Raw genomic sequence first — 15,972 nt, 5'->3', positions numbered from 1 at the left:
GAAATATTTAAACGCATTTCGTGAAATGAGCTCACGTTTTAGAGCATGCTGGTAAATATAAAAAAGATTTCTTATAATTTTCTGAATCGAATAGTGCAAAATTTGAAAATTTGGCTTGATCCCAATTTATTTTAGGTTTTTTCGCTTCTCTGCCGGGCTATAATGGTTAACCCAAAAAATTATGTTTCAAAATTATTAAACCATCATTTTTAGTCAAATTTTTGTTGCAACTAGTTTTGGGATTCTTAAAAATTCACAAAAAAATGAAGCAAACTAATGCATAAAACTTTCAACGAAAAAAAAACTCATACTCACCACTCTTTTTTGTATAACTATCTGCGAATGCTAAGCATTGAACAGCCTCGGAAGATATATTTTCTAAACTAGACATCGACGAAGAGCGTGATCGGGAAAATGAACTATCCAATTTATCTACTCGGCCGGTTGTATGAAAAATATAAATTCAATTAGTTCCCATGTTACGGCATAAATTGCAAAGTGAGGATATATTATTAAGAGTAAGGTAAGTTAATAGAATTATGTTACAGCTTCTTTGAAGAGATAGTTTTATACAAACACGATATACTCAGAGATAGTGAGAGATAGTTAATTTATATAGGATAGAGAAGTTATTGATAGCGAAAGATTGTTTAGTGTAAAAGTAAAAAACATTGCTATAAGTTTAGAAATATACAACTAAAAATATTTGTTTTATTTTCTTTTGTTTTATGTATTAAATTGTTTTAAGTATTTTTTAGAGATGAAAATTTTTGTTTATAGAAAAACTTTGGAAAATCAAAAGAAGAAAGAAAGGAAAATAATTAATTTTTTAACGAACTTAAAATGACAATAAAACTAGTGAAACGCAATATATTGAACATAAAATTAATTGGCGTGCAATTGTGGATCAAAGAAAAACTCCAAAATAAACTTTGGAATTTTAAACTTTAAACTTTTTTTTCTTAACGGGAAGAACATGCAAGAAATTATAAGAACTTTTTTTTCAGAAAGAAAACTTAAAGAATTATTTTTATTCCAAAAATTATTTTTTTTGCCAAGTTTAACTGTGAGTTTTTCTTCGAAATAAAATATACATAGACTAATACATCCCAATTTTGAAGGAGGTTTATTTTTTCATCAATAAAATAGATTAAAGAGAAAAGACGGAGAAGGGAGGAAAAACACACCAATTGTCAACATTTACAAGAAACGATTATGTTACAAATATGACAAGAATGTCATCCTCATGTAATTTTTTTTAGTAGGTATACGTATCCTTTGTATAAGATATAGGATTCTGTGTAGATTTTTCTTTTAAATTGGAGGTTTAAATTAAAATTGGAAGATACAGTTGATAGTTTTTTTTTTAAATATAGAAATGTGTATTGTACATAGATTGAGGCTATACTTTTGAAGAAGATATATAGTGAATTTTGGAAGTATATAACGGTAATTTTATCAATTTTTAATTTGAAATATTACAATTTTAACTACACTTTGAAGATGTAACCAATTCCAAAGTTTACACAAAACACAAAATATCGTTCTCAAATTTTATAAAATACAATATATTTTTAAATTCAAATTTAAGTGAATTTATTGCCTTTAAACATACTCCAAAAATTAATTATTTTTTTAACAATTTCAATGACATTTCTTAGATATTTTTTTTAAAGAAATTTTTCATAATCTTTCACACATTACGGAGTAAGTTTCCATCAATAAATTCACCAACATTATTTAGGAAAAAAAATGTGCAATATGGCAAGCAGAAAAAAAATCAGGCAATTTTAAAATCTTTTTCTTTCAATTCTGAAACACAAAGAAAATAATCAAATGCCAATTCTAGATCAACTCGTACACAACTAATATTATAAGCATGGCAAATAAAGTTCGCTTCATTAGAACGATTTATATGCTAATTAATTTCATTTTTTTTCTCATAAAATATATATAAAAACACATTCAAATAAAATGTTTAAGAAAACAACTGAAATTCAGAAGTATATAAATTAAATTTCAGTATAAGAAAAGAGAAATTTTTGTCATAAAGAAAAATTAAATATATAGAAACACTATAATTCCACATATTCATTGTTTTTGCTATAAATAAAAATTACTTCAATGTTTGATATTTTGTAATCAAAATAAGAAAAAAATTGCAATTATGTATTTTATGGTTTTGTTTGGAGTTTTGTATTAGGTATAGTGAAATATGGAATTATAATGCAAAAAAGTGTTTGTATATAGAGAATATATAGCAGGAAGAAATCATGTGCAATATTTATATAAAATTACACTGAAGAGTGTTTTTTTTTTAAATAATTATCCTAAAACTTTGTAGAGATAGAGAGATATTCATACAATTTATAAGGTAAGGTAGGTACTCATTTTTTTCTCAAATTAAGGAGGTTTTAATTAATGAGTGAATAAAAAACACCACAGAAATTCGGTCAGACACTTATTTGGGGGTGTTATGCAAGTTTTTGTTTCATTAAGTATGTTTTTATAGTAGGAAAAAGGAGGTTTATCAAATTAACAATTATTTCTTGCGGTCAAGATAATGTTTTTTTTGTTTTGTAAAAAGGACAAAGAGAAATTGTCTGTAATTAATTTTTTTTAATGATTCAACACCAAAAACAAGAGAGTTTTAGATAGTACCACATCATAGGAGTGACTTAGAACATCAATTTGAATTAAGAAAAACAAAATTCAAACAAAAAGTAACGACTAAACAAAGTGACGAATGATATTTAGGAAATTAAAAGAGAAAAAGGAAGGAGAGAATTTATGTAAATATGGTAGTAGAAAGAGCACATAGGAAGAACCAACATAAATTTATGATGGTACATGAAGATGAAGATGAAACCGTACAAAACAACATGGCGAAAAAACACTGAAGATACTCAAGTATCAAAGTACATTACACTCACAAAACAAAATTCTCTTTTTAAAGCTCTCAGAGAGGAAGCATTTTCTCACTGAGAAATTAATCAGGAATAAAATATTCCAAAGATATTTCTTTTAATCGAATTATATCCTTTAAGAACTCGATAGAGATTTATTGTTAGACTTGAAATCCATTAAAATTTGAGCAATTTTAAACATTCAAAGCAACGAAAACTTTCATAGAAATTCTATCATTTAAATAGTCTCCGTTCAACTTGAAATTAATTACGTATGGAAAATTTATTATCCCCATAAAGCGGAAATAAATGTGTATATATAGCCATTGCTTTTGTTATATATGTTACACTCTATGCTTAATATATTGCAAACCATTTCTATGCAAATCTCTCAATTGAATATTTAAATAACAATAAATATTATCAACATTAGAAATTGAAAGAGAAGTCAGAAATAAACTGTTTGAAGTTCTATTTTTAGATTTGGTTAAACAATATTCAATTCTTCGCATTTTCATAAAAGTTCTAGCTCAAAGGATATTTAATTTATAAGCTTTAATCAAATATTAAACGCAGATTTTGGCATTAAAGATTATTTAATTTTTAAACGCAAAAGAAGAATGATTCTTAGTGAGTATTTTTTGTATTTTTTCACCTTATTATTAAACAAAATTACAACAGTGACGTGGGATAACCATTCTCAACATAAAATAATAACTAATTAAAAAGAAAACTAATTAGAACAAGTGATGAAGTTTTTAGTGACATGCCTTCTTGTTGAAACTATTGATGTAAATATCCCAAGGAGCACGCCGGCGACTCTAGCCATTTTGGATAACCATACAGCTATCCATATGGTGTCAACTCACAGAGTGTGCCACGACTGAAGTACAATTTCTAATATTTTGAAGAATTAAAAATATTTGGCAATTTTTTTTGATTAGTTTTAGTTAATATATGATGGAGCAGATGTATTCAGAGTAAAATAATTGTAAATTAGCTAAAATTAACAAAATCAGTCGTGATCAGTCTGCTCCACGCCTCAATTTTGGTGCCAACACAGAGTCGTGGCTACGCGTGAATTTTGGTTCCAACAAAAATCGGAGTTTACGCCTAAATTTTGGTGCCAACACAGAGTCGTGGCTACGCGTAAATTTTGGTGCCAACACAGAGTCGTAGCTACGCCTCAATTTTGGTACCAACACAGAGTCGTGGCTACGCGTGAATTTTGGTTCCAACAAAAATCAGAGTTTACGCCTAAATTTTGGTGCCAACACAGAGTCGTGGCTACGCGTAAATTTTGGTGCCAAAAAATTTAGAGATTACGGCTCAACGTTGGTTCCAAAAAACAGGCGTGGCACGCGTGAATTTTGGTTTTAAGTTAATATCAGAACACGTGGTTTTAGAAATCATAAAATATTTAAATCATTTTCAGAATATTAATCCATAATTAATATTTTATTGATAGTTTTCTAAATTTATCTTAAAATTTAATCATATTCTGAATTTATAATATGTTTTAAAATAATTTTGTATCATAACCTATTCTTGGATGTATCCGGGAAGATGTTCTCCGGAGAAGCGACGGACTGTAAACAATCCAAAATCTTTGAATAATTACAATTTTCCGCAAAAGATAGACATAAGAAATTATTGAAACATATTCTAAGGATTATATTGAGTATCATTGAACATAATTTTATGCTCGTTTTGGTACCAAAATCGCTATTTATTAAGATTTTCTTGAAATTAAATAATTTTGGAAGGATTGTTTATGTGATTCTGTCATTTTTTGGGTATGACCACCCTATTTTTAGAAAACATGATTCAAAATTTAACTAAAAAGCCACCCAAATAATATATAAAGAATTATTAGTTTAAATGAAATATAAAAACTATTCTTTTAATACCAACATAAAAACACTATCGCATTTCGCAAAAATGTCATTATTAATTTAATGAATTTAATATAATCATTTGATTTGAATAATTATAAAGTTTCCTAATATTAGGTACAAATATTTTTAATTATTTTTACCTACATAAGATTTAGTTAGCAAATGGGTCCTGTAATAAAAACTAGATATCTACCTGATTGTTCTTAGAATTTCATTGAAAAAGTTTTAAAACATGTAATCCTTTTACAATATGAGAGATACTTTTTGGACTTTTCGAAGAATTAGCAATTATCATTAGCATATTTTTCTTCTAAGGGAACAATAATGCAGCCCAAAGAAAAGACCTCCCAATTTCAGGTAGATTTTTAATAATTCTGATTTTTTTCAATTATCATTTTTTATGCTGAATACAAGATGTGTTTCCCAATGATTTCTTAGAGCAAATGCGTCAGCAACATAAAAAATGCACTTATGTATGTGCTGAAGAAAATTGTACTGAAATGCAAAGCTTTTTCATGTATTCGACGAATGGTTGGCTTTTTGAGGGTATTTTCAGCTACACGTGGCATGGATATTTTATAAAAGTTTATTTATTGAAAACTAAAGCGATTTATGCCATTTTAATAATGTTTCTAGCATAAGAAACATAATGCAATGTTGTATTAAATAAGCATAATGATGTGGGTATAATTTCAATTTTTTTAATTGTCTAATTTTTCAAAGAAATATTAATTTTTATGAAATGAGAAGGTCATTTATGACTCTTCTAATCTATATCCTATCTGAAAATCAATCTCGCATATGTTTTTCACGCGTGAAAACGCGTGAATTTTTCTTTGTGAATATTATTGCCAAGACGAGGTATTTTTGCCAAAGTATATCTCCATGAAATTTGGCCATTTGCCTCCCGGTGAGGCAAAATAGAAAAGGGAACACTATTGTAAAAGGAGAGCATTAGATAGAGAAAATAATGTGTTTGAGAGAAAGAAAGATAAGTGAGCGGGAAAGAGAAAAAAAATGTCAAAATTTTTGCCTACATGTAGGAGTTTTTTCAGTCGTGGCAGAGGCTGTTTCCAGACACCATACGGATATCCCTATGGTATTCCCAAATTTAGGCGTAAAATTTTACCTGCTATGGAGCCACGACCCGATTTTGGGTACCAAATTTTTCCCAATACCATCATATATGGTGCACCATACGGTGCCTGAGCGGGAATCCCGCGCGGAATACATTTTGGCCGAAATGGAATACGGCCGGGAACCGCCGTGCTCTTTGGGTATAGATATGTTAACAAATTCTACTGCAAAATAAAAAATATAAAATTTTACAAAAAATAAAAATCTACATTTTGTGATTTAGCTTTTTTTTTAAATGTTTATTTGAAAGTAGATTTTATTTTAACTAAATTGCGGGAAATAAAAGAAAAATGTCTAAAATTGCATTATCATTTAATAAAATAATATTGCAAAAATTTGGAATAAATTGCCTAATTTGTTTTCTAATTTTTAACTAATTTTTTGTTTTACTAATTATTGTGTGACATTCACTAAATCAAATATTACCTATCCCTGGACCTCGATCTGAAATCATTTTCGTATCCAATTTGTTTATTAAGAAGCAATAAAGTCAAATTAAAAATAAAAATATTTGTTACACACATCAAATATGATATTTAATGTTAGATAATAACATCTAATATTGTTTTTTTTTAAATGTTTTTTAAAAAATATGTAATTTTTGTGTTTTTTTTTTCTTTTAAATGATGGGACACACAGATTTTAATAAAACAGCAAGGATTTTTTTTTGGTAAAGTCAAAAATCACATCTAAAAATGTTTTAAAAAGAAATTAATAAAAAAATATGAGAATATTAAAAATAAATTATAGAAAAGAGTTATTGAAAAAGTAATATTAATGATTTACTGATAAAATGAATGGATTGGGAGGTGTATAATAGTGCTGGGGATGAAGTACACCGAGAAGGTCAGAGGGTAGTTTATAGAGACAAATACATAGGAAGAGATATATTATCTTCAGGCTTCTGCTTATAATCACACAACACACAGAAATTTAATACAATTATTTATCCTTAATCATTTCTTTGAGGGTAAGAACAGAGGCGTGTTACGTACATCTTTTCGCCTTTTGCCACTTATCGTACACACAGTGAGACCACACACAACACCAACACATTTCGTTATAGATGGGGAAAGGCGAGGAATTGAAACGTGACTTGGAAATCAAGAATTGAGAACCATAACACCAGAGGGATTCACACACATAAGGCAGCCCATATATGTATGTATGAAAGGAACTCTAACGATCTCGGTGGAGAAGTTTGCAATTAAAGAATAAAAAAAAGAGAAGGAAAACGAAGAGGAAAACCCAAATTGGAAAAAAAAAATGAAAATGAAAAGATTTTCGAGGCATGGTTGTGTTGTAAAAAAAAAAAGAAGATGGTGGGATTAAGAAAATGAGGACGTGGTACTACCAAAACTGCAAAACTGCCGCGTCATTAGAAGGTTATGCGACAATGGTGTCAGCTGTGGTCGATTCATTGAACTCTCCTCTCCGTAGGATGCGGTGGATAGGCATTTTTGTAACTTCTTCCCACCTTGCGACCGGGACTTTCGCACGGCCTCAGGCCCACCAACACCGGGTGGGATGGATGAAACACCACGACGGCTTGACGGACTCCCTGTACCGCCACCGCCACCCACAACACTACCGCTCACACCACAACCCGACGCAGAACCACCACTCATTATACTTGTGCGGTCTTGGACATAGGCTGCCGATGATACTGCTGTTCCTCCGGCCCCACTGCCGCCCGGGATGCCTCCTACTCCGCCGCAAAGTCCATTCATCTGAGATAAATTCATATAACATTTGCCATCTGATTTGTGATTTTGCAAAAACTCTCTCATCACAATGTCACAAAATACTCTTCACCCGCATTGTTTCGGAGGAAACAAATCATTTTTTTTATAAAAAAATATTAGCCCATCAGGCTTTTGTTCTCTCTAGCTTCAACCAAAACAAAACTGTACATAGACATAACTTATGTTGTGAACTGAAAAGTAAAATTATTAAAATAAAAAATCAAAAAAAAGTTCAAAAAATTGCAAAATTGACAAGAACGCTGGAGATAAAAAAAATTAAATTACCCCATCCCCATGTTCTAGCATAATTAATGCATTGGCATAGTTTATGTATTTGCTTAGGATATAATTAAAGAGTAAAACAAACGAAGGCGGGTCTTCATCGGATGATCGATTGGTTTTGAAATAAATATAAGGGCTGAAACAATTGATGAAATATTATGTTTGGAGTTTAAGTAGAGAAAATTATGATTTACAAATTTTTCCGTAAAAATTCTCAGAAGTTTTAGGATTTATATGACCGTCTGTTTGTTTAGGGGTACATGTAAAATTAGAAAGAGATTTATTCATTTTATTGCTCTTATAAAAAATAAAAAAAATATGTAACAGAGAAAGGTAGATTTGTGAAGAATCATAAAACATTAATGAAATTCTAGTATTAAAAAATAATAATAAGAACTGAGGAAGCTCATGGAACATATGCTCATATGCTTCAATTGATGATTTCATCCATAGGGGCGTGGTTAAGGGTTTATTGATACCGGAAAAAATTAAAGAATCTTCGATTAAATTTCGGTCTCTGTATATTTATCTTCAAATTCACATCATGAGAGCCTCAAAATGAATAAGCTCCTTTTTAAAATCGATAAAAAATCGTCCCATATTTATTTTCATTATAGTGAATATGAGAAAAATTATTGTGTAATAGGTAAAAAAATATCATAAAAATGTGTTGTACAAGAAACGATTAATAAATATTTTGTTGAAGAGATAGGAAAGAGTAATCTACAATTATTGCACATCGACTTTCGTTCATGGTATATAACGTTATTTTTGTAATATAAAATTATTTGTAAATTACGATAAAACGATGTTTAATGAACAACAAAAAAATCGAAATAATTTTCATTGAACATATTGTTTTTTTTTCTCACTCTCTTTTGCTGTGCTAATTGCCAAATATATTTTTATATTTGTTGAAAAAGTAATGAAGCGAGCTTTTCACGCATCCCAGAAAATTCAAAATGGAGTAATTAATGCAAATTACTGATTTTACCTCTAAATGATATGAATGAAAAGTGGTTCAAAATGGGTAAATTTATTGTAAATTGATGAAACAACACAAATAAATTGAATAAATAAAACAACTATGAAACTGATGATTGGTAACATAATATGTTATAAATAAGCCGATATTATTTGTTTAATTATTGTCAATTAGTTTTTAAAATAATACGCAATTATTGCTCTAATTCAAATTTCTGTAAAAATTTAATTTTCAAATTTCTATTATACGCAACTTTCATTAAAATTTTATTAGTTTAATTTTCTGATTTAATACACAAAAATTAATTTTAGTTAGTAAATAATTACCAAAAAGTTCTCCAAAAAGGTATTTAAGGCAGTTTTGATCATCAGAAATGGACGAATCCTATAAGAACGAATGAAGATGGTGATGGATTGTGTTGCGAAAGAGATTAAAAATTCATTATTAAATGAATCACTCAATTTCGATAATTTTGTCTTGTATGTCGTAGCTTTCAAGAATAACTGCGCAAGAAAATGTCGCAGTCGATGTACATTTATTGTAAATTTTAAGATGTATGTACATAAATTAAATAAATAAATAAATAAGAGTGTAAAAGTTTTGTATGATATAATTAAGTAACTTTGCAGTAAATAGTGAGTTTTCTTTATCATTTCATATAAAGTTTTATGATCATTACGATTAAAACAAATTAAAAGGTCATTGATAGTGATAAGACTCAAAATTATTGCAAAGTTATTTCAAATAAAATTCACTGAAGCCTTAAAGTAATTTATATATTTTTTAAATACTTCAAAGCTTCAGTGTACGTACAATATTTATATATAGGTATTGTATAAAAAAAAAAGAAAAGTTTAAAAATTTGTATGTAGTGTAGATAGATACTTTCTTTTGCTCACGTAAGTAATCCTTTATTGCGAATACTTCATTTTGCGTAAGTCAAACCATCACCAGAAGCGAATTTTCTTATTTATATAAGATCAATATATTATTTAGGCATTGATTTGTTTAATAAAATAAATTGTATTTAAAAGAAATGTGTTGAATTTTAGCAAGAGAGACTTAAGATAGATAAGAAGATTTAAAAATTGAGGAGAAGAATAGTAAAAATATTTGACGAAATAGTGAGAATTGATTTTTAAAGTTGTTTAAAAAAATAATTCTTAAATAAAAGTGGCTTCGAGCTGGTGTTGTGATTTGTAGAACCTTCTGATTTAACCAGGATTAGTATCCAAGTTTAAGGCTATAAGGTGTAATAATTTAATTCAATCATGCTCGTTTAGAAATAAAATCTTCCCTTACAATGCCAATAAAATTTTATTCTTGAATAATAAAATAAAACGTATTCTTTTAGTTGTGTTTTGGTGAGAACTGATCTATCATAGACCTATTTGGCATCCTTTTCAATATGATTTTCAATCAAAAATAAAATATTTTTTATTAAAGAAATTTCTTTTCAATTTTGTATAAAAAGCAATATGTGTTTAATATTCGCCTGTAGTGTATTAAAAAAAATAAAAACTTTTTAAAGAGTTGTGTGTGTTTTGTGTGAAACAGCTTTTCAACATGTCATTTTTTTTCAATTTTTCAGTGTGTCAATATAATTTTTCTATAATAGAATTTAATTGAAAAAAAAAATATAGATAAAATCTCTTCAAAAGAACTCCACATGCAAAATATTTTCATTGCATTACCTAATATTGTTTTTTTGTTTAATTTTTCGAACAATCTATTAATATATTTTTTAGTAAATTCTTTTAAATTTACCATGCTCATAAATCAAAGTTTTTTTTTATCTACTTGCATACCATACGTTTCATTATTCAGACGCCTTGCTCAATTGTCATAATCCTCTTATTATAAAAAAAAATATAGCAATATCGAAAAGAAGATTTAAAAGTAAGAATTGCATTTTCTAAGTATGTCTAAGTATTCTATTTAACTAATATATTATGTAAAAATGATTATGAACGACATTGAAATAAAACAAAATGATACTTTCATCATTAAAAGTTTTTTCATTTGAAATTTTGCTTCTTTCAGGGAATCTTTTTCTTTTAATGTTTTCTTTCTACCACCCCCGAGTTTTTTTTGTAGTCCACATAGAATAAAATAATGTTCTTTCCTTCGTTATTATTTATCTAAAATTATTTTTACGGCAACGAATGTTTATTTATCTTTTTGCCAACGGGTCCAAGCAGTGGAAAAATAAATGAATTTTGTTGTTGTACAAGAATTGTTCAATTGGTCCCCTTAAATGTAACCATTTTAAGGGTATATATTCCTAAACATAAGATGAGACAACACAGTGGACGTATCCTTGTGTGAGCGCCCAGAGGCGGGAAAAAACTTGTGAAACATGATGGATTCACTTCAAGTGAATTTTTTTCTACATCATCTCTTTTTTCCCTACTATTTTCCCACCCACACCCACCAACAAGTTCTTTCCCCTTAACCCACAGACTCCGCATACACACAGATTGCGAGTATCTTCGCCATTCTCTCCGGCAATCACGGGAAATTTACTACAAACATATAAGAATTACAATGTTTTATGAGAACGCGATGGTATAAAGAAAATATCGATTTGAGGGAGAAAAGACGAAGATGCGAAAAGAAGGAAAGAATTTTTCTTCTCTCTGGACAACTTTTCTGAATTATGTGCAGTGTATACCAACGTGGGGAAATGCGCAAGAATGTTTCTTGCAAACTTGCATGGACTCTCTTATACTTATATAGATTTAACTCTCTATTATATTCTTCATTTTTTTCATAATCTCATATTTGCATTCTCAAATAAACCTTAGAAATTTCCATAACAATTTATTTTCTTCGCCTCAAATCTCATGTGAATAAATCACATTTTTTCTTTTTCTATTTTTCTCAATATTTATGAATGCATTTAGTGCATTTTGATTCAGTTGAAGCGAGTAAATTAAACAAGTCAAGAGAGTTTTAGAAAATTAATTGAACTATTCTCATAATTTTTCTCATTAAAATGTTCTTGTTGGTAATTTCCTCAATTTCCTGAGGAAATCCTCTCACTTCCTTATCCATCATTGTCCATTTTCATTGCACTTTTAAAGTTCTTAACTTAATTGCAAAAGATTTCCTGTTTTTTTTTTTCATAATTGTTATGTATGTTATATATAATTGGAGTAATATAGGTAATAAATTTGAGGATGTAACAATGTTCGTCACAATGTAAATGTTGGATGGTTAAGCACTGGATTAAGACTTATTTTATCAGAGATGATTTATTATTTTATATTTTCTTGTAAATCAAATACGTTTAGCAACAAGCTCAAGAAGTTCGCCAACAAACAAGAATTCCATCACCAACCAACCACAAAAGTTAAAAACAAAAACAAAAAGAAAAAAGAAAACATAAATGAGGCGATATTCTTCTATTTTATGTTGAGATAAAAATATAAAATTCAGTCAGTTTTTTTGGAACAAAACAGGAAGTTAATAAATAAGAAAATGTAAGAGCATTTCACGTAATTTTTTTTTTAAGGACAAAACATCCTTGAAAAATTCTTTTAGAAAAATGCATGGGGAGGATTTAATAAAAAGAAATTTGCGAAACGCTATAGCCCAGATTTGATACTTACTGAAACGCCTCATTAAATTGCCAGCAAATGAGGAGGTAGATGCCGATCCAGCTTCATGACCACCACGACCCCCAACACTCGCTACACCCTTTCCCCTGAGATCCTTAAAATTCTGTCCACTACTTTCTTGCTTACTATACTTGATATTTGGCACGGATAGAAGTCTCTGTTTCTCCTTCTTTTTACCACGTGGCGGTGCAACGGGTCCAGCTTGATCGTCATCAGTGAATAAGGGTAGATCCGATGGCCTAGATAGCCTAGCACCCTCAGTTGGTGAGACAAGTGTTACCCTCTGGACGGGTTCTTCGATAAATTCAACACGTTTGTGATCACGCACCGAATTAATTTCCGCCTGTTGCAGAATACTTTTTGGTACACTCTGTGCTACCCCCGGCGGGCATGGCGATGTCCTCTGAACCTCATGATGTTGCCTCTCAATCTCCCTTTCGACAGTTTCACATCTCTGATTTGCCACCTCATCGAGACTCTGAACAATTTCCGTTTCAATTTGTTCCACATAGTCCGATTTATCTTGTTCCGTGTCCGTTGACGTGGACTTTGGATCACTGTCCGGGGAAATTTCTACAGGTGAAAGTGGAACACCCTCCGTGGCGCCACAATAGAATACCGAACCCCTCTTGGCACCGCCACCACCGCCCGTTGACGCATCACCACTCGTACCAAATGTATTGCGTATCTTTGAATCAACCTTACTCAATTGTCGCTTGATATTGAATGCCTTCCACGATGATGATTTTCTTCTTGCCTGCCCCACCTCTACGGTACCCCTACCCACATCCTCGGGCGTAATTGACTCATCATTCGGCACCGGCGTCACCTCCAGAGCCTCATTTGCTGGGGATGGTGCCCTCGAGGAATTCTGGCTACTCTCCAATGGTAACGATGATGGCATTGACGGTGTCTTTTGTGGGCTACTCGACAACTCAGGTAACTATGCAAAATTGTATATAATTTTCCTTTTTTTACATTGATCCCAATTTGTTACACCTTATAGGTATTAAAATACCTGCTAGATTGCACCTTACACTATACATAATTCCTTCTTAAATTCCTCAAAAAAATTCAATTCAAAAAGGAATGACATGATGAAGACAAATCAGGTGGCAAAGACAAGGAAGGAGCTATAGAATATCCATTTAAAAAATCTCAAGAAATGTCTCCAAAGTTTCTATGACATTTTAGAAGTTTTGCATAAATGCTTCTAGAATGTATTTAATTAAATTAACAAGTTTATCGAAGAAGTATAAAATACATGAGAATGCACTTCTTCCTAAACAATCCTTAATTTATTTCCCAGAAGGATCAATAAAATGATTTTCAATTCTAATGGAAAATTCTCAATTTCAATCAAAGACAATTCTTTTATCAAAGGCATCACCTGTTGACTTCATATTGCCATTTAAAGTAAATTTTATTTTATGATAAAAAAAAAGAATTATTCTTCAAAAGATTAAAAGACCTTTAAGGTATATAAATTCAAAGTTATTTTACGCGAAAGTTACATGTGAAAGCCAACACAAAAAAAAAGTTGAATGAAGAGAGAAAGAAGAGAAAGAACAGGCTTTAAGAAAATAAAATACTTCTACATGTGATATATAAACCACTATATATGCGAAGGAATACCAAAATGAAACATCCTTTTCTGTGGAATTTTCTCATTTTCCTTCACCTGGGTGTAGTAATTTCGATTCACCCCAACCCCCGCACATTTGGAGAGCACAAATTTCTCTCGAAAATCATGTAAAATGAAAGCAAAATTGGTGTTCTCTTCTGGTATGCGATGACTTGCTTGAGATTGATTTCATTAAATATTAAATACATTCGAGTTTGTATATAATTATAATCTTGTGTCGTGTTGTATAAAAATAGAGTAATAAAAAAAAGGAACCAAAAGAAAACAGAGAAATAAATGAGAGGGATTTTTTGGCAATGTAATGTTTGAAGAAAAAAAAAGAAATTCATCATTGAGAAATAAATTTTTTATATTGATTTTGTTGGAAGAAAAAGAAAAAAAATGAACTCTATTCAAAGAAACTTTGCACTAAAGCTCCAGTGCAAGGTTAATTTGAATAGACTACAGAAATTTTTGCAAGGAAGAGGTGAAACACAATGGGATAATAAAATGTATATTATCATCAATGTAAGTTTTTAGGTAATTTTCATTTTAACCACGCTGCTTTTCCTAACTTCCTTTTGAGATTTTTCTCAATATATTCGATTGGGGGAAAACAAAATATATAATTTGTAAAATAAATAAAAATATAGGTATATAAACGAAATGTAAAAGAATAAAAAAACGCGGGCGAAAGAGATAATTTCAAAATGAAAAAAATGTTAAAATTCATCCTTACCTGATCTATACTAGGTGAACGTGTTGGTTCATCCCGAAAACCAGCTGGATCGACACGCTTTGGACTACGTGGCGCACGCGAATATGGATCTTGTGCCCCATACAAGTCCGGACTTGCCACGTTGAGAAGACATATTTTCTGTACATAATCTACAATCACAAGTCCATACTCATTCCCATAAGCCATTCTAGGAAATTTGCAGGAAGTTGATGGGAAAGGGAAAATAACATTAATTAAACGTGTGCTTTTGGCATTTTCCAGAGCTTTCTCTTGCTCACTCCCACTCTGTGAAAACTCTTCTTCACACCATTCACTATGCACACAGCGTATCCATTCGCGTTGTACACACATATTACTAACAATCTGATGCTATATACTTACAATCCATAGTTTGAATTTATCGCTACAGCTGTAATCTGTCCCGGATGACTGCTATTTGTCCAAGGTGTGAGGCATACGAGTTGTGCTTGGAATCCTGGTGGTTTTCGCTGTGGCCCCTGTCGCACCCGCAACATGCCATCATTTTTCCGCTCCACATCCGACGATTCACCCTGCTTTGGTAGGGGTCGTGGTACAAACTCATAGTCAGGACTACCTTCGCCCTCCTCAAAATTCTCATACGTTATAGGAATCTCCAGAACCTGGCAGGGAGATATCATTGAACTGATTCGATAAATCATCCCTAAATACCCTCTCTAAAGCATTATCGGAGATTTCTTTTCCTCTTCACCTTCCCTTCCCCATCCCCCGCCAATTGGCCAGAAACTCTTTTTGAAATGAACGTGGGATATCTTACCAGAAGATCTGATGTGCTTTCAACCTTTCTAAATTTAAAAAGTATCACATGTCCACTGGCACCAGCAATAACCATTCTCCTTGATTCGGCACACAGCGTCATTAATTGAATAGCTAATGGGTCATCATCGGATCCGTCCACTGATTTTGTTCTTGGTTTTTCGAATATTTTGGCCGTTTTCAGTTTGTATAAAATCTACAAGTAATTTAATAAAGCAAATTTATTTGTTAATTAGTT

General features: G+C 30.5%; 1 protein-coding gene across 14 annotated transcripts in view; it reads right to left on the bottom strand.

Moving 5' to 3' along the window:
• Positions 1–15,972, bottom strand: part of LOC129788821 (syntaxin-binding protein 5) — a 127,984-nt gene that overhangs the window by 12,518 nt on the left and 99,494 nt on the right. For 5 of the 14 annotated variants that reach the window (XM_055825191.1, XM_055825183.1, XM_055825188.1 and 2 more), the window contains exons 11-15: positions 15,736–15,930; positions 15,321–15,580; positions 14,940–15,126; positions 12,568–13,519; positions 316–441 (exon numbers count right to left, since the gene is read on the bottom strand). In XM_055825191.1, the coding sequence (XP_055681166.1) occupies positions 316–441; positions 12,568–13,519; positions 14,940–15,126; positions 15,321–15,580; positions 15,736–15,930 (1,720 nt within the window). Of the gene's footprint in view, positions 1–315; positions 442–7,295; positions 7,672–12,567; positions 13,520–14,939; positions 15,127–15,320; positions 15,581–15,735; positions 15,931–15,972 lie in introns of all 14 variants that reach the window. The other 9 variants (XM_055825195.1, XM_055825194.1, XM_055825196.1 and 6 more) reach the window with 3 other exon arrangements.

Source organism: Lutzomyia longipalpis, chromosome 2 (assembly GCF_024334085.1).
Source record: "Lutzomyia longipalpis isolate SR_M1_2022 chromosome 2, ASM2433408v1".
NCBI lineage: Eukaryota > Metazoa > Arthropoda > Insecta > Diptera > Psychodidae > Lutzomyia > Lutzomyia longipalpis.
This window is presented reverse-complemented; position numbering and strand designations above follow the sequence as displayed.